We start from the raw sequence: 25,727 nt of genomic DNA, 5'->3' as shown, positions 1-25,727 counted from the left end.
CCTTTCATTTTGTCTGTAACCTATTCCCCTAAATAAATCTACCTTTTGCCAAAGAGAAAAAAATAAAAAACTCCTTCCTCAACAATTGATTGATTTTTTTTAATGATGAGGATACCATCCTTTTATTTGACATAATTAGCAGATTACTTTTTTATGGCATATTGGGAACTAAAAACCTATTATGTATGAGGAGAATACATGTGTGGATTTTGCCTTCCGGGTATTATTTTCCTGACCTGAGTTCAGATCTAACAGATTAATGTAGATTATAATAATTACATCAATCATCTCACTTAACTTTTCCTCCATCCATCTGAAGGAATAAACCTAAAATCTTGCTTCAACTTTAAAAACATCATAGAAGGAACCAGGAACTTCCATAAAGATTTTCTAATTGGAGAAGGAGAATTATTCAAAGTATTCAAAGTGGAACTTCAAAATGGAACATTTGCTGTTAAGTTATTTAAACAGGTATGGAATATAATTACCATAACAATCTTGTAGTTTTTATAATTGTTACAACATGTGATTGGTTGTTTACATACACATGTCTCATCCCATATTTTTCTTCCTTTATTCAGTTTTTCTTTTTAAATTTCAAAAAGCAAAAGTATATTTTAATATGCTATAATGTTTAATCTCCCAATCCCAACTCCTCTTGTTAAGTTCCTAAAATGAAGGTACTATTTTGTAATGCCAGAGAAACTGAGGCAAGATAGAGATTAGAGAGTTTTTAATATTTTATTTGAAAGGGAGAGATTGTGCTGGGACAAAATGGATCCATGGTTTAGTCCCAGGGCTGAATAAGACTATCATCTCCAAGAATCCAGCAAACAATGTGAGTTCTTAATGACATATACATGTGGCTCAGACTCAGGGGGTAGACTGAGGCAGGGGTAGAGTCAGGGTGCTGAGAACGTAACGGACTATCAATCCAGTTCTGACAGGGTGGTGGGAGGCATAGGACATTCTGATAAATAGGATAAGTGGGGTCATGATGTCTAAGATAGAAGGTTTTTCTCCTTTTCTGGATCATGATAATTAGGAGGGAGGGAAGGTGTTGCAGGATTGAGCAGAACAATTAAGGGAAACTGAGGCAGGACAATTAGGGAAACTGTGGCACAACATTTGTCTATTCAGGACTCTAAAGTTGGCTTTGAGAGTTTGGAAGATTCTTTCTAATGCAATGTCTCTTTTATTATGTTTCTCTCCATATTTGTTAGTTGATATCAGTCAGTCAACATTGAATTAGCTTTTAGAAAAGGATAGTTACTAACATGGGCAGGTAGCTGATGCAGTAGTATACAGAATTCCAGGCATAGAGTCAGGAAGGCACATTTTCCTGAGTTCAAATCTAGCCCCAATTACTTATTAGCTATGTGACCCTAGGCAAGTCACTTAATGCTGTTTGCTTTCATTTCCTCATCTGTAAAATGTTCTAGAGAAGGAAATGGCAAACCATTCTAGTATCTTTGTCAAAAAAACCAAAAACCAACCCACATTGGGCCACAAAATCAAACAAGACTGAAATGACTCAACAACAACAAAATTTACTAAGGTGATATATAGTTCCAAGAGTTGGTACAAAACATCCTCCCACAAAAGTCTGTGACATACTTCTACTCCAGAAATTCTGGTGGGAAGTGGGTGCAAATATGACCTTATTTGCACCTTAGAGCAAATATGGCAAAAGGGTGATACTCACAATTCCTGAAAGTTGTTTTGCTAGAATCCTCAAGATTTTCTCCATAATTATAGTATTGTTTTTTCTGCAAGCTCCTCTTAAAGCATTGAATCTGCCTTTTCTCATCATATCCAGAATATCATTGCCTCTTAAATATTGTCCTAGGGAAACCACTAGGATGCTAATGCAAAAGTCCAAATTCTCTGGCCTCCCACAGTTCATGAGGAGAGAGGAACATGGAAGTGTTCTTATCACTCCCAAGTGGTTGTTTTTTCCCCTCAAGAACTGCTTTCTCTTGGCTTATCATTTACTCCAATCCAACCAGCTCAATGGTAGATTTCTTATTTCTTCACTCCACTTCTTTCAGTAGCTTTCAAAGACATCTACATTGATAAAGAACCTCTCAGAGTTTGTGATCAATTGAAGTGCCAAGCCTTGTTCATATCTATAGAAATCAACTATTTTCTTACACAGTTAAAGTATCAGTAGCATCTTATCACTTAATTTAAGTTGAATGGAAGTAATTGTCTAAGCTAATCTCTTCCTTCCATATGAATATGCCAAAAGTATTCATGTATATCATAATACCTACTTCTTTCCAATTATTTAAGGAGCTTAAATTGAGTAGAATTTTATGATTCCTTGGATGAATATAAAAAAAAAATTAGGAAATGAATATCTAGTTGGCAGGAAATGTGAGATGGCTTCAATAACTTTATTTTTTGTTTAAATCTACAGCAATAATAAAACTAATGACAATGGTAGTTTATATTCTTAAAGTACTTTATAAATTATACCCAATTGTAACATACTCATTTGAGTTTCCTGACCACCCTGATGAAGACTTTCTTCTAACAGCAGCAGGACTTTTGTAGTCTTTTCTTTGACAATTTTACTTAAGGCAAGTTATTAGTTTTTTTGTTTGTTTGTTTTTGCAGGCAATTGGGATTAAGTGACTTGCCCAGGTCACACAGCTAGCTAACGTATCTGAGGCTGAATTTGAATTCAAGTCCCAGTGCTCTATCTACTGTGCCATCTAGCTGCCCCAAGCTGTTAGTTTTGATTACTACTGGTTTTTAAGAAACTTTAGGAATTTTAAATGCAGCTCATACTGGATCAGTCTTAAGTGACTTGAGCCAAAGAAAGCAAGTCAAAGGCAAGAGAGTCAGGAATCAAATAGTTTAATTTCAGAGTGAGGAAAATGCTTCCAAGTAGAAACTTAACCTTCCAGAGAAAGAGGGATTATGGCCTATGGTAAGGGGTAGGGTTTTTAAGCATCAAAACCACAAAAAGCAGGACCATAACACAGTTATTTTTCAGTCTTCAGTAAACAGTTTTCACAGTTGGTGTTTTTTGGACACAATGGTGATCTTAGGACCAGTGGGAACAGCCTCTAAGTTATTAAAGTCACTGAGACTCGTGATTCTCTCAAGTCTTAAGGACTATTGAGCTTTGTGATCATTTAGCAGGCTACAGAACCAGAGTTAGCATGGAAGAAACAGGAATGCAGCACCTGCTTCAGTTCCCTTAGCAATTACAAGCTCAAAGATTGTTCAGAGGATCAAAAGAAGTGATTGATCACTTTCTGCTGCAGTCTGTCAGCTGTAGTCTCAACTCTCAGACCAGTACTTCCTGGGAAATAGGAAAGCTCCAGCATATCTAAGGCATTATACATATCATATAAAACCATAAATCCCATGACAGTATTTGCCAGAGGGTGAGATCATTGAGGGAATGAGTATAAAGGATTGTTTAAGGTCAGGTCACAGCCTGCTTGCTGGACCTTAACTCTGTAAAACAGAGTGTCTCCTAATACCTTGACAGGGGAAATCCAAATTATAGGGAGTACCAGGAGTGGAGGAAACTAGAGATTCACCAGAATACTTGTGTGCTATCTAGATGTCAACTCTAACTTCAATTCCTTTTGAGGAATGCTTAAAGTGTCCATTCACATCTCTTGTAAATCTTTTACATCTTCTGTTTCTAGTAGAGTGAAATAAAAATTATCCTTTATTCATAAATAAAAAGGAACAGGCCATCAAAGAACAAAGCACAGTACTACTAGAAGATACTTATGTGGGGAATTCTGGGGGGAAGAAATTTCCTCTTTGTAAAGGAAGGAAGCAAACAAATATTTATTAAGTGCTTTTTACATGTCAGGAACTGTTCACTTTACAAATATTATCTTGATTTTCAAAAGAATCTGGAAGGTTGGTAGTATTATTGTATAAATAGATAAGGAAATTAAGGCAGACAGATTTAAGTGATTTGTCCAGGATGCCACATGTCTAGTTATGTGTCTAAAACTGGATTTCAGCTCTTGAAACACACACACACACACACACACACACACACACACTATCTCTATACACACGTGGGTATTTTTCTCTCTTTCTCCCCCTCTTCCTCTCCCTCTCCCAACAACCAAAACATTCAGAGCTCATCATTAAAGATACATGTATATAATATAATAAGGGGAGGGAGGAATCTAAGAATCTTTTTTCAAGTGTTTTATTAATGACTTGTTATTATATTACAATTGTTCTGTAGAAAAAAAATATCTTCTACTATTAAATAAATCACAAGACATAATGACCATATTTGATAGTGTATATATAACCTGGTGCCATAGGTGCATTCTCCTTCTCTGTGATAAACATATAATAAATATTATATATGTGTGTATAAATGTAATCCTATGTATGTTAATGTGAAATATATAATAAATGTTAAATATATATACACATATATGTTAAAATTAGCTATTAATTAACAGAAATCCCCTATTTCTTTTTATTTTTTAATTTGTTTGCTTTTTTCTGTATTAATAAAAAGTACTTGGGACAGGCATATTTACCAATATACATTGTTGCTCTTATTCAGTCATTTTCAGTCACATCCAACTCTCCATGATCCCATTTGGGTTTTGTTTTTTTTTTGGTAAAGATTCTAGAGTGGTTCTCCACTTCCTTCTCCAACTCATTTTTACAGAGGAGGAAATTGAAGCAAACAGGTATAGGATCACACAGCTAATAAGTCTGTGAGGTCAGATTTGAACTCAGGAAGATAAGTCTTTTTGATGCTAGGCCTGCTATTGTACTACCTCCTACCATCATATATATTGTATATATTCTTTTTATATTATATTATATATATATATATGTTTTTGTGCTGAGGCAATTGCAATTGGGGTTAAGTGACTTGCTCAGGGTCACACAGCTGGGAAGTGTTAAGTGTCTGAGACTAGATTTGAACTCAGGTCCTCCTGACTAAAGGGCTGGTGCTCTATCCACTGCTCCACCTAGCTGCCCCTACATATACTTCTAGATAGATAGATAGATAGATAGATAGATAGATAGATAGATAGATGATAGATAGATAGATAGATAGATAGATAGATAGATAGATAGATAGATAGATATAGATATATATACTACTGTCTTTCTCCTTAGAATACATATGCTTTACAAGTTGGAATTGCTAAATTCTTTTATTTGCAGACCCCACATTTAGCAGAGTGCCAGGCATATAGTAATCACTAAATAAATACTTATTGGTTATTTTTTTTTTTTTGCAAAGCAGCATTTGAATAAAAGTCTTCCTGACTCTGATACTGATTTCTAACCACCACCACATGTTGCCTTTTGTACACATCACTGTACGAAATAATTGAATTGCTTGATATTTGCTAAGCCAAGAACAAATTCTCCTCTTCTGTTGAGTTCAGAATCTGACCCTCGGTTATTCCCAAGAGTAAAATGTCATATAGTCAGCATACTGTTTTTATTCACATTAAAACATTCAGTTAATGAAATATTACAATCCAGGCAAGCACCAAATGGGGATTACTGTGAGCTACTGAGGTCCAAGAGCACATACCGTGTATCCCACCAAGGAATGATCCAAAAGAGTTTGTCATTACAACTAAAATCAACAAGCGATTTATTCTGATCAGGGTGAGATTTTTTGATATTTATAGCATTATGTTAACTTTCATAATGAAGCAGTTTGAATGTTACATTTATCAACAGGTTAATGACACAAATACTTTAAGATTTGTACATTTTCTTTGTAATTACATCCAGTTTTTTCTTTTGTTATATTATTTAGGAGAAAACTCCACAGGATAACAAAAATTGGAAGATGTTTTACTCAGAACTTGAAGTTTTGAATATGTGAGTATATTTTCCACCTTTAATTCCTCCAATTTCTATTCCCTTGCTGTTAAAAATATCTAAAATATTGCTTAGTGTTAGAGTGTGCTCCATGAAGTAATTTTTAAAATGGACAATTTATGTTACTAATACAAACATTTTTTAATTAGGGCATTAAATCTTCACAATAGGGCAAGCAGCTAGGTGGTATACTATGATACCGAGTGCTGGGTTTCGAGTCAGGAATATCAGAATTCAAATTCAGCTTCAGACAAATTCCAGTGACTTCATTTTTATATAAAAAACAGTTATATATTTGTGTAGGTTATCATCTTTTATGTATAAATAATATTTTAATAAATTTTCAACATACATGCAAAAATAGTTTTCAACATTCACTTTTGCAAAACCTTGTGTTCCAAATCTCCCTCCCTTCCCTCCACTCCTCTCTCCTAGATAACAGAGTAGTCCAATATAGGTTAAACATGTACAATTCTTCTAAACATGTTTCCACATTTATCATGTTGCACAAGAAAGATCAGATCAAAAAGGGAAAAAAATGAGAAAAAAAAAAAAGCAAGCAAATACCACAAAAAAGGTGAAAATGCTATGTTGTGATCCACATTCAGTCTCCATCTCTCTGGATGCAGATGCCTCTCTTCATCACAAATATATTGGAATTGGTCTGATCACCTCATTGTTGAAGAGAGCTATGTCCATTAGAGTTGATCACATAATCTTATTGTTGCTGTATAATATTTTCTTAGTTCTACTCACTTTACTTAGTATCAGTTCATGTAAGTCTCTTCAGGACTTCCTGAAATTATCCTGCTCATTGTTTGTTATAAGCAGTAATATTCCATAACACTCATATAACCATAATTTATTCAGCCATTCCCCAACTGATAGGCATCCACTCAGTTTCCAATTCCTTGCCACTATGAAAAGTACTTCCACAAATATTTTTACACATATGGGTCCTTTTTCCTTTTTCATGATATCTTTAGGATATAGACCCAGTAGAGACACTGCTGGATCAAAAGGTATGCACAGTTTTATAGCCCTTTGGGCATAGTTTCAAATTGCTCTCCAGAATGATTGAATCAGTTCACAACTCCACCAACAATATATTAGTGTCCTAATTTTCCCATATTCCCTCCAACATTTATTATTATGTTTTCCTGTCATTTTAGCCAATCTGAGAGATGTGTAGTGGTATCTCAGAGTTGTCTTAATTTGCATTTCCCTAATCAATAGTGATTTAGTGCATTTTTTCATATGATTAGAAATAGATTTAATTTCTTCTTCTGAAAATTATCTTTTCATATCCTTTGTCCATTTATCAATCAGAGAATGGCTTTTATTTTTACAAATTTGAATCAATTCTCTAGGTATTTTAGAAATAAGGCCTTCAGGGGCAGCTAGGTGGTGCAGTGGATGGAGTAAGGAGGACCTGAGTTCAAATCTGGCCACAGACACTTAACACTTCCTAGCTATGTGACCCTGGGCAAGTCACTTAACTCCAATTGTCTCAGAAAGAAAGAAAGGAAGGAAAAAAGAAAAAAAGAAAGGAAGAAAGAAGGCGTTTATCAGAGCCCTTGGATATAATTTTTTTTTCCCCAGTCTTCTCCTTCCCTTCTAATCTTGGCTGCATTGATTTTGTTTGTACAAAACTTTTTAAATTTAATATAACCAAAATTATCCATTTTGCATTTCATAATACTCTCTAGTTTTTCTTTGGCCATAAATTCCTTCCTTTTCTATAGATCTGAGAGATAGACTATCCCTTGTTCTCCTAATTTGCTTATAGTATCACCCTTTATGTTTAAATCATGAACCTATTTTGAACTTGGTATAGGGTATTAGGTGCTAATCAATGCCTAGTTTCTGTCATATTATTTTCCAATTTTCCTAGCATTTTTTTGTCATTTTTATTATATAGCTCATGAGTACTTGATAATCTTCCAATTGTTTAGATCTAACTTTATTTGTGTGAAAAGTGTTTTTATAATTGTGCACTTACAGTTCCTTTCTCAGGTATTTTTAGAACCAACAAGTAGGACAAAAACCTTAGTCTTACCTCTTATCTTTAGCCCCATGATCAACAATCAAAATACCAAAAGTTCATCATTTAAGATTCATGTTTATGTTAGAATAAGGGAGGAAAAAATTTAAGAATTATTATTATTTTGTTGTTGTTGTTGTTTTTGTTGTTGAGGCAATTGAGGCGATTTGCAATTGTTGAGGTTAAGTGACTTGCCCATACAGCTAAGACTTGTTAAGTGTCTGAGGCCCATATTTGAACTCAGATCTTCCTGACTTAAGGGCTAGTGCTTTATCTACTGGGCCACTAAGGTGCCCCCCAAATTATTTTTTTTAAATAAACTTCTTTGTTGTCTTTTGTCATTACATTACAGTTATTTGGGAGAAAAAAATAATTATCCTTACACACATTGATTCCTTCCCCTTGCAATACCACCCTCCCACACAAAATCACATGATACACTGATCAAATCAGATAACCTTTTGCCCTAATCATATTCTGCTTTTCTGTGGGAAGAAAAAGGAAGGAATTTTTCTCCACTGTCTGTTCCCTAAGACCACACCTTCAATTTTAATGATTAGGATTTTTTTTTCCTTCTTTTCAAAATGTGTTATCCCATCATATTTCAATTCTTTCCTCCTACTCTCTTGCCTACATAAATCCTACCTGTCCTTCAAAATCTAGCTGGAATTCTGTTTTTTTCATTTATTCCTTTGTTTGTAGCAGGGTTTAGGATTAATCTTCACATAAAGCTTAGATGGTGTGGTTACCTTTCTCTCTACTTGCTATTGCTTACTTCTTAATTCTGGAAGCATATTTCCACCATTCAGTTCTCTCAGAGTAGAAGCCAAAGTTTTTATTAGTTTTTGTTTTAAATGAATTCTCTTTATAATGTCTTTTCCCAAGATACAAAACAATTTTTTAAAGAAAGAAGTTCTCTTTAACCTCCTTATCTTTGTATCTCTTTAGTCATGACAGTTAATGTAGAATGACAGTTAAAATGCCACTTTCTCAAGATTATATTCCTTCTTTGAATAATTAAATTGCAGAATCAGATCTTTTCACTTAAGGGGAAAACAATTAGCAATTCTGAATTTCTTTATAGTTCATCTGTTATTGTAATCATTTGTTTCTAAGTATGATGCTATGTTTTCAGAAAAGCTGTTGTAGCTATGATTGAAAAAATATTTAAGCTTCACTAGCACAGGCACATACAATTTTCAGGAATCTTACATTTCATAGTAGTGCTCAAGGTTCTATCTGTACTTTCTGGTAATGACATTTGTGAGTCAGACTTAGCTAATTTGTCTAAACAAAGAGATGACTATTCTGCACAGCAAAAGTATAAATAGGACACTGCTACTTTGAGTTATTAGCTTCTGAATTACAATGTCTAGAATATGCATGTATATGGACATATATATTCAGATGTATATTTGCATAGTTATTGCTATCTACATATTTTAGTATGTGCTCACATATATGAGGCAACATGACACAATGGAAAAAGCATTGAATGTAGAGTCCAACATCATGGATTCATATCTTGGTTGTGTCTCTTAGTATCTATGTGACCTTGAATAAATAATTTTTATTTTTTGTTTATTTTGTTAAACATTTCCTAATTATATTTTAATCTGTTTTCTGGACAGCATTCAGGGCTGAATTTTCCTCTCCTCTAGGAGGAATTTATCATCAAGACATGCAGGGTAGTGGGAGTAAAGACATAATCATGAAAGTTATGTCCAATTTTCCTTAATATACATTTTATTCCCCCCCCCCCCGGTTACATGTTAAAACAATTTTTAACATTTTTTAAAAAGTTTTGAGTTCTAAATTTTATCCCACCCTCTCTTTTCCCCTTCCCCTTCTTTGAGATGGTAAACAATCATATGTGACCTTGAATAAATTACTTTACCTTAATAGGCCTGTTTTCTCATCTGCAAAATAAAGAGAATGGACCATTTTATATTAAAATACAATATGATCCGATTCACTTCTAAATATATAATCATGGTAATAAATCATTCTCATTCATTCCAAATGGGTCATGTAGCTTAATTGAAAAATGGGCAAACATTTATTAAATGCCTACTGTTTTCTAGGCCCTGGGATAAATAAAAGCATCTCTTCTCCTAAGGCACTTAATATACATTTCTATATAATACTATATATTATAATTATATTATTATTAAAGTAAAATACTATATGTTACAAACATATAGACAGAGTAATTGCAAAATAAATATGTTCGGGAATGGAGAGGATTAGGAAAAGCTTAATACAGAGGTTGTGTCTGAGCTTAGTCTTTTAGGATACATGTTATTCTAAAAAATGGAAATAAGATTTGGGAGAAGGCATGAAAAGCTATGAGATGGAGTGACATGTGAGAATCAGCAAGAAGTTCAGTTTGGCTGAACCAAGAATGCAAGAAGGGAAGCAACAGATAATGAGATAGTTGATTAGTTGTAGAGATCTTTAAATGCCAAACTGGTTTTCTTATGTGGAAATAAGAGAGGTATGAAGAGATAACTTTCTATCCTTTTTATAGAAGTGAGAGACTATAGGTATGAAAAAATTGCTCATTATCTTAGATATTTTTGTATTTGTTAGTTTTGCTGACCTATGTTTGTTCCTCATTTTTATTCTTTATTAGAGATATATAATATCTTATAATAGGAGAGGCTAGGAGGATTATATTAGAAAATATAGGTGATAATGGCTTAGAATCAGGAAGACATCTTCATGAGTTACAATCCATCAACAGCACTTATTAACTGTGTGATTTTAAGTAAATCACCTAACCCCTTTTCCTTCAGGTCCTCATCTATAAATGAGCTGGAAGAGAAAATGGCAAACTACTCCACTATCTTTGCCAAGAAAACTCCAAAATGACATCACAGTTATTCAGACATGACTGAACAACACTAACAAAAGATGTCCAAAAAAAATTTTTAAGACAGAAATGCTTTCCTACTGTTCTGTGGTGCAATGAACTATAGCTACACCTGACTTGGCAATTATCAAGATAATATTATTTTTACCCTTATAAACATAATTATAGGATACAGAGCTAAGAGAAGGCTTCAGCATCAACAATAGTCCAACTCTCTAATTCTACAGAGAAGACCAGGAAGGTTACCACTAGTGGTATTTCACTAAGAATTTCAGTGCACATCCAAATAAAAGACTCTTTCCACCATACCTCCAGAGAGGTACTTTATTTACTCCATGTCCTCATTTTTCATCTTTTTCTGAAAGTCTTTTAAGAACCTGGATTGTTACGCTTCTGAGTAGGCACAAGGACAAAATGCTGCAAAATGTAATCAACACCAGATAGCAACATTAACTCTGTGATTTACATTGATAGAAACCATTTTTTAAGAATCAAACTTTACTAGGCATGTGCATATTCACTTATATTTTCAATATCTCTCCAATTTGATAAATCTCCTCTCTTACGGAGTTCTGCACCATTCAAATGAAATTAAGAGTGGAAATATGCTGATTTAAGCTGCATTATGTTTGAATTATGTCTTATATAAAGGGAATGCATAATATAGTTACAGTGTATCCCAAACTACTGAGAGATGCATAATCTGCTCATTGATTCATAAAAAGTTCTCTAGAGAGAATCATAAGCCTGAAGAAACCATAATTTCTTAAATTTTCTTTTACATTTTGAATATCTTATTTACTTGAAAAATGTCTACTATCATAATCATCAGAAATCTCCCAACTGAATCTGTAACATTTGATGGAAGAGTACTCCAGTCTGTATTTTTAAAAAGTAGTTTGCTCAGTAAATGTACGCTGTTTTCACACCATATGTCTGAATGTAATACTATATTCTATTAGTGAAATGAAAAATGCTGTATTATGAAAGAATGCTAGGTTATTTCCCAATAGGTAAGTGGTCAAAGTATATGGTCAGATAATTCTCAAAAAAGTTTGGAAATCTTAACAATTTCATGAAAAAATGTTTTAAGTCACTAATTATAAAAAAATAAATCAAACCAATTTTGACGTTTTATGTTACATTCTAAAAGTTGACAAAGATGAAAAAAGGTGGAAATAGTTCATGTAGAGAAGTTGTGAAAGATGGGAACAATAATGCATTGTTGGTGGAACTGTGAATTGGTCCAACCATTCTCAGAATTTATGTAAAGAAGATGTCTAAAATTTACATACCTGTGGCTAAATGAATTGTGGTCCATAAATACAACGAAATATTACAGTGATAGAAGAAATTATATATGTGATATATATACAGAATAATGGGAAAACATACGAACTAATATAAAATGAAGTAAACAGAACCAGGAAAACAATATACCCAGTGACTAAAACAATATATACAGATAAAACAAAAACTGAATGCAATAAAATCATAACTAATCTTGACCTTAAAAAGAGATATAAGAAGCTAACTCTTTATTTTCTTTGCCGAGATGGGAGACTATAAGTTTAGAACATTAAACATAATATCATACTTTTTAAATGTGTTGATTAGTTTTGTTTAACTGAGTTTCCCCCTCCCTGATCCTCTGATTTTAAATTTTGCCCTCTCTATGTGCTATGAAGCCATCTTTTCATTTATTTCTTACTTTAGAATTATTCTTTTTCTTGAGACTAAAGTAATATTTATTTCTTCAAAAGTCATGTTTCATGTAGATTGAATAATTCTTTGGGTTTACATCTCTTTTCTTTCAAGGGTTCAACATCCAAACATCCTGGAACTGGTTGCATATTTTATGGAGACTGAGAGGTTTTGCCTTGTTTACCCATACATGAGCAACGGATCACTTTTTGATAGGTTGCAATGTGTAGTAAGTCCTTTTCTTATTCAGTTTTCTGAATTACAAGGATTTTAAAATTTCTAAGACAAGTAGGAAATCCTCCCTGGGTTTACATGACAGGATAACAGAGAATTTGTTAATCTCTATATGGAGGTAGCGTGCTTCTCCAGACATTGGTGTCTCTCTGGATAATCAATGAATATTTATTAAGTGCCTACTAGGTACAGACACTTTGACAAGCACAATAGGTAAAAGAAAGGCAAAAACATGGTTTATATATATGTGAAAATATGGGGCAAGTGACTGTACAAATAATAACCATGTAAGCATTGTCAGCCAATCAACAAGCATTTATTAAATACCTACCATGTACCAGGCACTGTGCTAAGGACTGAAGATATAAAGAATGGTAAAAGACAGTCCCTTCTCTCAAAGGGCTGGAAGAGAACATGTAAATAACTATAGACAAACAAGACATATATGGAATAAATTGGAGATAATCAGCAGAGGAAGGACACCAGCATTAAGAGAAATCGAGAGGCTTTTTTCTTGTAGTTGGTGGAATTTTAACTGGAATCCAAAGAAATCAAGAGGCATAAATGAAGATGGAGAGAATTCTAGAACATAATTGTCCCCCAAAAGTTCAATTTAGTTTTCGCTCTTTAATTATTCCAGACTCCAGATTATCAATACAAATTATGGAGATAAGTACTAGATTTGTGACTTTATATGCGTAGGAGACTCCCAAGTTTGGAAACTCTCTCTACCTACACAGTTTGGCAGCTTCTCTGCAATACTTCCTCCTAGTGAGCTGCCTAGAACCATGAAAGGTTAAATTATTTGTGTAGGGTCAAATAGTCCATATATGTCAGAGACAGGATTTGAATGCAGGTTGTCTTAGCTTGGAGGCCAATTCTCTATGCACTCTGCTTTGCTTCCCTTTGACACAGACAATTTTGTGAGTATTTTTCTTGTCATCATCATATTGTCACTGTTGTTGAATAGTATTAAACTCTTGAGATTTTCCTGGCCAAAATACTGAAGAGATTTGCCATTTCCTTCTCCAGTGAATTATCTTTTCTCAGAACTCTCCATTATGATCTGTCTGTCTTGAGCCATACTCTACAGCAAAGCTCATAGTTCCCACAAGTTCCTCCACCATGACAAGGTCAGTCACTCAACTAGCATTTATTAAACACCTGTTATGTACCAGGCACCATGCTAAGCACTAGGATACAAAGAAAGGCAAAAAGCAGTTCTCAAAGAGCTCAGGCTCATGAGAGAGAAAACTGTAAACAAGATATAAACAGAATAAAATATGGGATTTTCCTCCCGCAAAAAAAAAAAAATCAAGAAAAATAAAGTTAAAAAAAAGTATGCTTCAATCTGTATTCAAATACAGTTTTTTTCTTAGGTATGGATAGCATTTTTCATTATAAGTCCTTCAGTCTTAAATCATTGTATTGCTGAAAATAGCAGTCATTCACAAGTGATCATCCCATAATATTCCTATTACTTTGTACATAGCACATTTCACTTTGCATGAGCTCATAGAGGACTTTTCAGGTTTTTCTGAAGGCATCCTGCTCATCATCTCTCATAGAACAATAATATTCCATAATAATCTTATACCACAATTTATTCAGCCATTCTCCAATTGATGGGCATTCCCTCAATTTACAATTCTTTGCTCTGAGAAAAGAGCTACTATAAATGTTTTTGTCCTTTTCCTTTTTTTTTTTTTAACCCTTTAGGGATACATGCCTTATTAGGCATGTATTGTTAGATCACAGGGTACGCATGATTTTATAGTCCTTGGGGAAAGATCATATCTTTTGACATTATCAATTGGGAAATAGCTCTTTTTGTAAAAGTTTGGTTTGGTTCCATATACATTTGAGAAATGAACCCTTCATCAGAGAAACTTGCCTTCAAAATTCTTTTCACAATTACCACTTCTAACTGTATTTCCCACCCATTTATTCTATTCTCTCTGTCTTCTTTCCTCCTCAAAAGTGTTTTGCTTCTGACTACCCCTTCCCCCAATATGCTCTCTCTTCTATCATCTCCTCCTATTCCCCTCCTACTTTCCTGCAGGGTAAGATAGATTTCTATACCTGTATTTAGTGTATATATATATTGGAAGATAGAAGGAGTGGGAAAGGTATCTTGTGAGACTTTAACTGAGACTTTAAAGAAGCCAGAAAAAGAGAAAGTAGCTGTAAGGAGGAAGAGTGTTAGCTTGGAGTCAGGATATGGAGTATCTGTGGAAGGAATAGCAAGGATATTAGTGTTCCTGGATCCCATCATTTGTGAAGGGAATTAAGGGTAAAAAAACTGGAAGGGTGGGGAAGGACCAGATTATGAAAGACTTTAAAAATCAAACATAAGATTTTATATGGAATCCTGCTCTTCACAAAGAATTTCTATTTATTGAATAGAAGAGTGGCACAATCCAATGAGTATTTTAGGGAGATAATGATGGATATTTATTAAGCATAATGTTATATATCACTTTAATACCTGATTTTGCAATCTTATATTAATATGACAGCTTATAAAATACAATATTGTATAACATAATATTTTGTATTATAAATGGGTGACATGACAGATTGAGCACTAGGACTAGAGTCAGGAAGACCTAAGTTCAAGTCCAGCCTTAGTCACTTCCTTGTTGTGTTAATCTGGGTAAATCATTTAATCCTTTTTGCCTCAGTTTCCTTAACTGTAAAATGAAGAATATAATAGCACCTACCTCCCAGGGTTATCATGAGAATCAGATGAGATAATCATTGAAAAGTACATAGTTACTTGCACATAGTAGGCTTACATGAATGCTCATTGTTGTTACTAAAATAAAAATATTTAATAGAAATAAAATTAAAGAACAAAATACAGAAATTATTGCAGTGCTTTATCCACTGCGCCACCTAGCTGGCACTCTAATATATTAGGTCCTAAAAAATAAAACTAGCAAATTGGGAAACAAAAAAAAAAAACATTCAATTCTACAGTCAAATCTCAGTTATTAGTGTTTCCTATACATAAGTATTAAAATTCCTTATTTCTAACTCATGATATTCAAGGGCCTTAGGTCAGCCAAATCATGGTTTGTTCAAGAAATGTCAAATAATTCTAATAATAGCTTCCATAAAACCTAGTGAGATAAATCTTGCTTCTGAATATTAATATGTGTATATATACACACATATGTAGGTATATATATATGATTTTTAATCTAAAGTGAAATCAAATGAAGGAAAATTTTATTTCAGCTTAAGCTAGAATGAAAGCTTCTTGAAGACAGGAACTTTTTCACTTTGGGCCTAATATCTTTAATGGCTACAATAGTGCCTGGCACAAAGTAGGTACTTAATAAATTATTGTTGAATTGAATTTATGGATCATTCTTATTTAAGATCTCAATAAAGGAAAGCCAAACTGAAGACAAGCAGTTGTTGAGTCGTTTCAGTTGTGGCCAAATCCATTAGGAGTTTTCTTGGCAAAGATAATGGAGTGATTTGCCATTTTCTTTTTCTGAGTCATTTTATAGATTGGGAAACTGAGGCAAATACTATTAAATGACTTGCCCAGTAAATGTTTGAGGCTAGATTATAACTTAGATCTTTGTGACTCCAGCACTGCACTACCTAGCTGCCCCCCCCCAAAACCCTGAGAGTGTATTGAAGAAACTAAGGATATTAGAGAAGAGATGATTCAGAAAGCATATAATAACTATCTTCCTGTACTTGAAAGGTTGTCACAGAGAAGAGAGATTTGAAGGTTTTTTTATCTGGACCTATTGAGCGGAACCAGGAATAACAAGTGGATTTTGTGAAGATATGAAATTAGATCTGATGTCAGGAAAAATTTCCTAACAATTAGAAATGTTCAAAAATGGACAGCTAGGTAGCACCATAATGCATATAATGCCAGAACTGGAATCAGGATGTCTTATCTTCTGAATTCAAATTTGGCCTCAGACACTTACTAGCTGTGTGATCCTGAGCAAGTTGCTTAACGATTTGCCCGAGTTCCCTCATCTGTCAAATGAATTAGAGAAGGAAATGGCAAACCATTCTCAGATCTTTACTAAAAAAAAACTCCAAATGGGGTAAAAAAAAAAAAAAAGAATTAGACATGACTGAGCAACAAAAGAGTGAAATGAGTTGACTTAAGTTTATTAATTCATTCTAGCCAGCATTTATTAGATGATATAATTTGCTGATAGTTTTCCACCCATTGGAGGTCTTTAAGCAGAGGCTAGATGACTATTTGTCAGGTATATGCTATAAAAGGAGTTCCTTTGAGATATGAATTAGACTAGATGACCACTAAAGTCCCTACCAACTATAAGTTCTGTGAATCTGACTCTATAGTATGATAAAGACAAATAGAATCGATTTTCAAATATGTACATAAGTTTGTCAAGATAAATCAAAAATCATATATGTATATACACGTGTATGTGTATCTACACACACATATATATGTAATAAGTAGCAAGATTTATCTCACTAAGTTTTATATAAGCTATTATTAGAAACATTTGACATTTCTTGAACAAACCATGATCTGATTGACCTAAGGCCCTTGAGTATAATAAATAAGAAATAAGGAATTTTAATACTCATGTATAGGAAACACTAATAATTAAGATTTGAATTATTGAATCATTGAAATATTGAAATACTGAATCAATAATTGAATTGAGAATAGAATTGAATTTGACTATAGAATTCAATTTTTTTTGTCTCCCAATTTGCTTGCATTATTATAATCTCAATTTTAGTACCTAATATATTAGGGTGGAGCTAGTCAGTGTGGTGAATGAAGCATTATATACGTAATCAGGAAGACTCATCTTCATGAATTTAAATCCAGTTTCAGATACTGAATGATCCAGGATATGTCACTTAACCCTGTTTATCTCAGTTCTTCATCTGTAAAATGAACCGGAGAAGGAAATGGCAAACTATTCCAGTATCTTTGCCAAAAGACCCCAAATGGCTTCATGAAGTGTTGGACCTGAATAAAACAAAATTAACAATAATAAATATATTAGATGTTTCCATTAGCACTGAACTTCAACTAAACTAACTACAATTTTCTTTTTAGGAAAATACTTTTCCACTTTCTTGGCAATTTCGACTCAATATTTTGATAGGAGTAGCCAGAGCCATTCAATATTTACACAGTGCTAAACCATGCTCTGTCATCTGTGGCAACATAACAAGGTAAATCTCACAAACAACCTTAATCAATCCCTTATGGAATTCAGAAATGCCTTCTTATTTTCATTATCAAAGGTAAGTAAAAAATATGACTTATTTAAGGAGGTGAACATGGACTGACTGCAATCTGCATCACTGGAGGGATCCCCAGTCCGTCAAAATATCAAAGTAGTTTTCTTGGCATAGATAATAAAACCAAAAATAGTCTAGTATGATTTGAGACTTTGGTGTAGTGAAAGTGTATTTGATGAAGATTCAGAAGACCTGCATTCAATTCTATGTTCTTTTTTGCAACCATAATCAAGTGACTTTACCTGTGAGCTTCAGTTTCCCCATCTATAAAATGAGAGCCTTAAACTAGATGACCTCAAAGGTATTTTCTAGCTCCTAACTTATGAGTTAATTAAAATCTCCTCTAATCATTTATTCTGTACTTTTTCCAAGTTAAATGCTTCTCTCAAATTTTGTGATTCAGTCATTTCAGTTGTGTCCTACTCTTTGTGGCCTTATGTAGGGTTTTGTTGGCAAAAATACTAGAGTTATTGGCCATTTCCTTCTCTAGCTCATTTTATGGATGAGGAACTGAGACAAACAGGGTTAAATCATCTGCTCAGGGTCACACAGCTAGTAAATATCTGAGGCCAGATTTGAACTCAGAAAGATAGTCTTCCTGACTTCAGGCCCAATGTGCTATCCATTGTGCCTCCTAGCTGTCCTTATATAGTTAACATTTATATAGAACATTTTTGAGGTCTTTAGAACTACTAAATTTCATGTTACTGAATGAGAATTTTTATTGCTCTTTTTTATATTATTATAAGAACCTTTTTCTCTTTATTCTGTGACATGTGAATTATGTTCCCTGGGCTACTTCCCAACTCTCCCACATACTCCAAAGTTTGCCTTGAATTTTCAGGGAGTTCTTATGTGGCTATATTGCTTTTATTTAGTTATTATATATACATCATAAGCCCCTGCTGATGTTCTTCACATTAACAGTCAGCCATGTGATGCAATTTGCTCTTAGAAAAGATGTTTATTAAGATAGCATAGTAAATAAAAATAAAAAATAGTGATGATAGCCATAAATCTTTGTTCTCACAGATCTAGGACATATGCTCTTACAAATCCACACAGTATCTATGGGAAAGTGGGCTCAAAATTAGAGTATGATGATAGCAAATCACACATTTAGGATACATGTGTGGTAATGACAATTTATAATTTTTAATATTATACTGCCTGGAAGTCCTTTCTCCATAGAGTTCTCAGGCAGCTTTCTTTGGATATAGCATCTTTGCTGGGTATGTTACTTAAATGGATTCCTAAAGATTACTCCTTGATTCCTGTTTGCCAGGGACTCTTTTCTGAGCCCATAACCAGCTCTTATTTTTTCTTTCTAATTTTGCTGCCAGAGATCTAGTCCCTTAAAGCTGCTGCCTCCCTCAAATAACTTTGTTTCTTCATTGACATATTTCAAGAATGAGGGTCTGCTCCCTTGCCAGGTGCAGTTCCACTATGCTTTGTCTGGTCTCATTGCAAACCATGAATTTTCACACTTTTAGTTGAGATGTCCTCTACCGACTGAGTAACTTTATTTCAAATCCATATGGCCAAGGGAAGGGAGGGGAGAGGAGAGAAGCATCCTTGCTATCCTCTGATATGAATGCAGGGGTCTCCTTCACAGCTGTGCTACCTTTCTAATCCCTTCTAAAGTTTAGCTATTTAAGACCCTCTAAAGCCATGTCCAATTTTTATTTGTCTAAGGAAGCTGCTTCCTTTAATTGCATCAGAGAAAAGAGTTCACTCTTCATAAAGAAATTACCCAGATGTAGTTAAAAAAATTTTTTACAATAATTTAATACCTTGTTGATACAATAAAACCTCATCAATAAATTCTGTGGTGGGGATAGGAGAGGTACACCTCCTACCTCTTTAAAACTCTTCTCCCAGGTAAACATCTTCTAACTCTAGAATCCAGCATGATGCTTTTAAGCAAGGCTCATATTTGAAGAAAATCCAGAAATTAGCATTTCCCCCCAAGAATTCAGGCACATTATAGCCGGTAGGCTCAGATATTACATTCACTTTCCAAAGTCATGATTATACAATTTTAACAAACAAGACATCATTTTAAAAGTGCTTTATTAGTTGGACCTGATAGCAATCCTGTGAAATAAATTAGTATTCATTGCTCTTTTTTCTACTGAGGATTAAGGAAAGGTTAAGCGATTAACCCTAAGGCATCACAGCAAGACAGAAGCAAAGCTGGAATTAAAATTCATAGCCCCTGTGCCTGCAGTCTCTTGCTGCTCCCACTGAACATGCTGCTCTGAGACTTTTCATATTAAGTTGTATAAACCTCACAGCATCCTTGGCAGTTCATTTAGTGAGAAATCAAAAAGGGAGATGGAAAGGCTTCCTCTTTTTTCTCTTGCAATGTGCATTCAGGTAGATGGTTGATTTTCTATAGTAAGTTTGTACCAAGTGAATGAATCCTATCTTGGTAGTAGATCTTTTATCAGTCACACAATTGGTAACTGTGCCTTTGATGAACCGTAGGGAAGACTGCAGGAAAGGGTTGCAACTTCTTTCAAGTAATCTCCCCAAGGGCTTATGAAAGTCTTTTGATGCATTTTTGACATAAGGACTGGAGCTTTTGTTTGCTCTTGCTAGTGATTTAAAAAAGAGAGGTAATGTAATGGGACTTTCTGTCTCCCTAATCTTTCCTGGGCTAGAATCTCAACCCCTCCTGGCCTTTGGGAGGGGCCCCACCTTCCTGTTTATAGGGAAAACTTCCAGATAGCAATCCCCACCAACAATTCAATTAGAGATCTTGACCTGGGGCATAATCACCACCTTTTTTGAGTTGAAAATTAGTTCCTCAAATTGCTCCCTAGCTCCGGGTCACAAAAAAACCCCAATATAACCAAAAACCTGTAAACCCATTTTTGCTAAAGATCCTAACAGGATTTTGCCCACTGATGAAGATATTTCTTCTCAGTATAATAAACCCATTTTTTGCCATAAATCTCACCTTTCGGGATTGTGAATTCTTTCACAATGTCTGCACCGACTAGGGAATCTCTTGCCCTCATTTCTCACACCTCAAAAGGGGGACACCAGAATCCTACTTAGTCTTGGAAGACATCCATTTGATGGTTGGTCACATGGTGGCAGTGGTAAGCCTTTAATTTTCTTTTTTGTTCATTTTAATTTTTTATTCTCAACTTAACAGATACAAAATAAAAGACATTTTCATGTATATAGTAGAATATGAAAAATTGTATTAAACTGCAGATCCCTATTATTTATAACTTCCTTTTCTTTTTAAATTATAATAAATTCAATATATAACTTTCACTTAATAGTATTTTATTTTTTTCCAATTTCATATAAAGTTAGTTTTTCACATTCATTTTTGTAAGATTTTGAGTTCCAGGTTTTTTCTCCCTTTCTTTCTTCCTCCCTTCCTCCCTCCCCAAGATAGGCTATACAAGTGCTATAATTTTTAACATATTTTCATTTTAGTCATATTTTGAAAGAAAAATCAGAACAAAAGGGGAAAACTAAAGGAAAAAACTCACAAAAAAATGAAAATAGTATACTTTGATCTGTATTCAGACTTCATAGTTCTTTGTCTGGATGTGGGTGGCATTTTCCATTATAAGTTTATTGGAACTGTCTTGGATCACTGTACTGCTGAAAAGAGCTGAGTTTATCAAAGTTGATCATCACCAAATCTTACTGGTACTGTGTGCAATGTTATCTTGGTTCTGCTCGCTTCATTCAGCCTCAATGCATCTAAGTCTTTCCAAGTTTTTCTGAAATCAGCCTGCTCATCATTTCTTATAGAACAATAATATTCCATTACATTCATAGACCATAACTTATTCACCAATTGATGGGCATCCACTCAATTTCCAATTCCTTGCCACCATAAAGAGAGCTGCCTCACAATTCCATAGATTTGTAATGGAAAGAACCATCCACATCCAGAGTTGATGTGGGAAAGATTCCTATCTTTGATTCCCAAACCCCCTCCTAGTTAATAATGTAAATTACCCTTTAACTCACAAATCCTGGTCCCTTTGAATTCCAATAGAAGATCCAGACCTGTCCCAGCCCCATCCGGATCTGAGCCAACTTTGGGGCTACACCCAAAAGCCCCTCAAGCTGAGTCTCCTATTATAAAAGGGCTACGCTGGGAACTCCTCTTTGCAGAGATCCCAAACATGCTAGCCATGTGAGGACCCTCTGTCCACTCGACCCTCTGTCTGGTGACCTTCTTATCTATACTTTCACCTACTTCCAAACCCAATAATAAACCTCTTTTATCAATCTAGCTCTCGGACTAATAAATTACTTTATTGGGGACTCGCTGCCGCTACTAGACCTCATTTATTGCCTTATCCTTGCGCCGAATCCAAGGGGGTTGCAGCGGAACTTTGTTTGACTCCCTGTACCCCAAACCTGCCACTAGACCTCAACTAAATACTAATTTCATTTAGGTACCCCAAACCTAGACCTCAACAGAGTGAAAGCTATGGAGACTAAATATAGATCAAAGCGTAGTATTTTCATCTTTTTGTCATTGTTGTTGTTTCTTTGCTTGTTTTATTTCCTCATTTTTTTCCTTTTGAGCTGATTTTTCTTATGCAACATGACAAATGTGAAATCATTACACATTTAACTTATATGGATTACTTGTTATCTAAGGGAGAGGAGAAAGGAGAGAGAGGGGGAAAAATATGGAACCCCAGGTTTTGTAAGGGTGAATGTTGAAGACTAACTTTGCATGTATTTTGAAAAATAAAAAGCTTTAAAAAAAAAAGTTTCCACAAACATTTTTGTACATGTGGGTCCTTTTCCCTTTTTTACATGAACTTTCAAAGGAGGAAGGGGAGAGAATAAACATTTGTTAAGGACCTATTAGGTACCAGGCACTATGTTAAACATTTTATAAATATTATCTCATTTGTTCCTCACAACAACCCTGCAAGGCAGACAGAGCTGAAATGACTTGTCCACCTTTACAAGCCTAGGAAGTGTCTCAAGTGTCTCAAGTTAGTTAGTAAGTTTAAGTAAGACTTAATGATACTCTAGTCTTCCTGAGTACAGGCTCAGCACTCTACTGTGCTGCCTCTTCTTTTAAAGTTGTCCTGTATACTTTTTTTGAGGCAATTGGGGTTAAGTGACTTGTCCAGGATCACACAGCTAATAAGTATCTTGAGTCAGATTGGAACTCAGGTCCTTTTTATTCAGAACCAATGCTGTCTCTACTGTACTACCAGCTGTCCCTTGTCCTATGCAGTTGTGATTATTTTTAAACTTCTATTTTCTTCTATACATTAAAAAAAGAAAATATGCTTCAATGATCCTCTTTTTTTCCTTTTCTTTACTTTTTTCCCCCATGTATCTGACTATATTGGCTTACTTCTCTCTTCCTTCCCTTGCAAAAAGCTACTCTTCATCTCTATCATGACCTCCAATACCTTGGCCTGTCAGTTCTTCCCTGCACTAGCCACTCTCTCCTTTTTTCCATCTTAACTCCCTGATGAACCAATTCAATTCTAAACTGTCCTCCCTCTCCCCCCACCCGAGTCCCTAGCTCTGTTATCACATCACCAATTACAATCAAGCCTCAGTCCTGGATCACCCTCACCATTCGTTACCTTCACACCTACAGATATGCTGCTGAATAAAGGAGGAGAAAATCACACAACTGTTTTGACTGAATTCATTACAAATATATGGTACACAGCCTTCACTGGGCCTCACTAGGCAATTTTGCAATACTTCCCTTATTAACTCACTATTTTAGTCTCCACAGTAACTCCTCCAGATCTTTTTGTTCTTCCTTAATGCCTTTTCTCCACTCTCAGTTGATAGCCTTCTTTCATATTTTATAGAAAAAAAAATTGAATGGGCAGCTAGGTAGCACAGTGGAGAGAGCACCAGCCCTGAAGTCAAGAGGATCTTGAGTTCAAATATGATCTCAGACACTTAACACTTCCTAGCTTGTGACCCTGGGCAAGTCACTTGACCCCTATTACCTCAGCCAAAAAAAAAAAAATTGAAGCCATTCGCTATGAATTTCCTCTTCTTCCCTCTTCCTCATCTCCTATTACTCAGATTCCTTCTGCCATTTCTCTTGCTCCTTCTCTGTTTCCCATGAAATGACTTTACTCTTTACCAAAGCTAACTCCCTCTACTTGTTCAATTGATCCTATTCTATCCCATCTCCTCCAACAGAGTGATCCCTCAGTTGTCTCTGTTGTCTCATTTATTTTCAATCTCTTACTCCCTGCTGGCTTCTTCCCTGCTGCCTACAAACATGCTCAGGCTTTCCTTGTCCTGATCTCACTTCATCCTTCCATTCCTACTATCATCCTGTATCTCTTCTGCCCTTTGTAACTAAAATTGGAAGGACTATCTACAAAACGTGTGTCTACTTTTTTCCTGCTCACTCTCTTCTTAACCCCTTACAATCTGGTTTATGACTTTATCATTCTATGAAACTGCTCTTTCCAACATGACTAATGATCTCTTAGTTGATAAATCCAATGGCCTTTATTCAGTTCTCATTTTCCTTAACTTCTTTGCAATGTCTGACACTGTTCATCACTCTCTCCTTGATGGCCTCCCTCCTGATTTTCGTTCCACCTCTCTGATGACTCCTCATCTTTTTTGCTGGATCTTCCTCCAGACCACACCAGTCTCCAATCTCACATCTCCAACTGCCTTTCAGATATCTTGAACTGGATGTTGAGCAAACATATTGAACATGTTCAAAACAGAATCCATCTTGGCCCTTGAATCTCCCACTATCACCCACTACTTCTCCTATTGCTATAGAAGATAATACCAATTTCCCAGTCCCTTAGGCTCCCCACCTTTATGTCATCCTTGCCTTTTCACTCTTTTTCACTCCTCATATTCAATCTGTTGCCAAGGTGTGTTGATTTTACCTTTGCAATATCTCATGTAAATGTCACTTTGTTAGCATCTTTTGACTATATTCCCTTTTTTCTCCTCTGACATTGTCACCATTTTGGACCAAATCCTCATCTCTCGTAAGCTCCTTGAGGACAGGAACTGTCTTTTGCTTATTTTTGGATTCAAGTACTTAACATAGTGTTTAGTGCATAGAACATAGGTCTTAATAAGTGTTTTACTAATTAATTGATTCACAAGTTCAGCCATTCCCCAATTGAAGAATATACTTTTTATTATCTCTAATTCTCACTAAAAATAAAAAGCTATTAGATCAATTCTTTTTTTTAACAAGGAAGTAAATATGTTATTTTTATTAAATCTTTTTATTTTCAAAACATGCATGGATAATTTTTCCTTTTTTTTAAAGGTTTTTTTTTAAAATCTTATATTCCAAACTTTCCCCTCCTTTCCTCCACCACCCCTCCCACCCCCGGCAAGTAATCCAATAATATGTTAAACATGTCAAAAATATATGTTAAATCCAATATATTTATACATATTTATACAATTATCATGCTATCCAAGAAAAATCAAATCAAAAAGGAAAAGAAATGAGAAAGAAAACAAAATGCAAGCAAACAACAACAAAAAGAGTGAAAATGCTATGTTGTGAGCCCCACTCAGTTCCCACAATCCTCTCTCTGGATCTAGATGGCTCTCTTCATCACAAACAGATCAATTTCTGAAAAAAAAAGATTTTTATAGGGAGATAAAAGGGGTAAGGCAAAGGATTGTGTTTACAATTCTCTCAAGGTAGATTCTGATTATAGACTTATTATTTTGGCATTTTGGGCCTCCTAGGATGCCCTA

The 25,727-nt window shown here is 34.6% G+C and overlaps 1 protein-coding gene across 2 annotated transcripts in view; it reads left to right on the top strand.

Annotated features, from left to right (window-relative positions):
• Nucleotides 1-25,727, top strand: part of IRAK3 (interleukin 1 receptor associated kinase 3) — an 88,044-nt gene that overhangs the window by 39,869 nt on the left and 22,448 nt on the right. For both annotated transcript variants that reach the window (XM_031940843.1, XM_031940842.1), the window contains exons 5-8: nt 320-471; nt 5,795-5,859; nt 12,597-12,711; nt 17,803-17,921. In XM_031940843.1, the coding sequence (XP_031796703.1) occupies nt 320-471; nt 5,795-5,859; nt 12,597-12,711; nt 17,803-17,921 (451 nt within the window). The remainder of the gene's footprint in view (nt 1-319; nt 472-5,794; nt 5,860-12,596; nt 12,712-17,802; nt 17,922-25,727) is intronic.

This window comes from Sarcophilus harrisii, chromosome 5 (genome assembly GCF_902635505.1).
Source record: "Sarcophilus harrisii chromosome 5, mSarHar1.11, whole genome shotgun sequence".
In the NCBI taxonomy this organism is placed as follows: Eukaryota; Metazoa; Chordata; class Mammalia; order Dasyuromorphia; family Dasyuridae; genus Sarcophilus; species Sarcophilus harrisii.
Note: the sequence above shows the minus strand (reverse complement) of the source record. Positions and strands in the feature narration are given on the sequence as shown.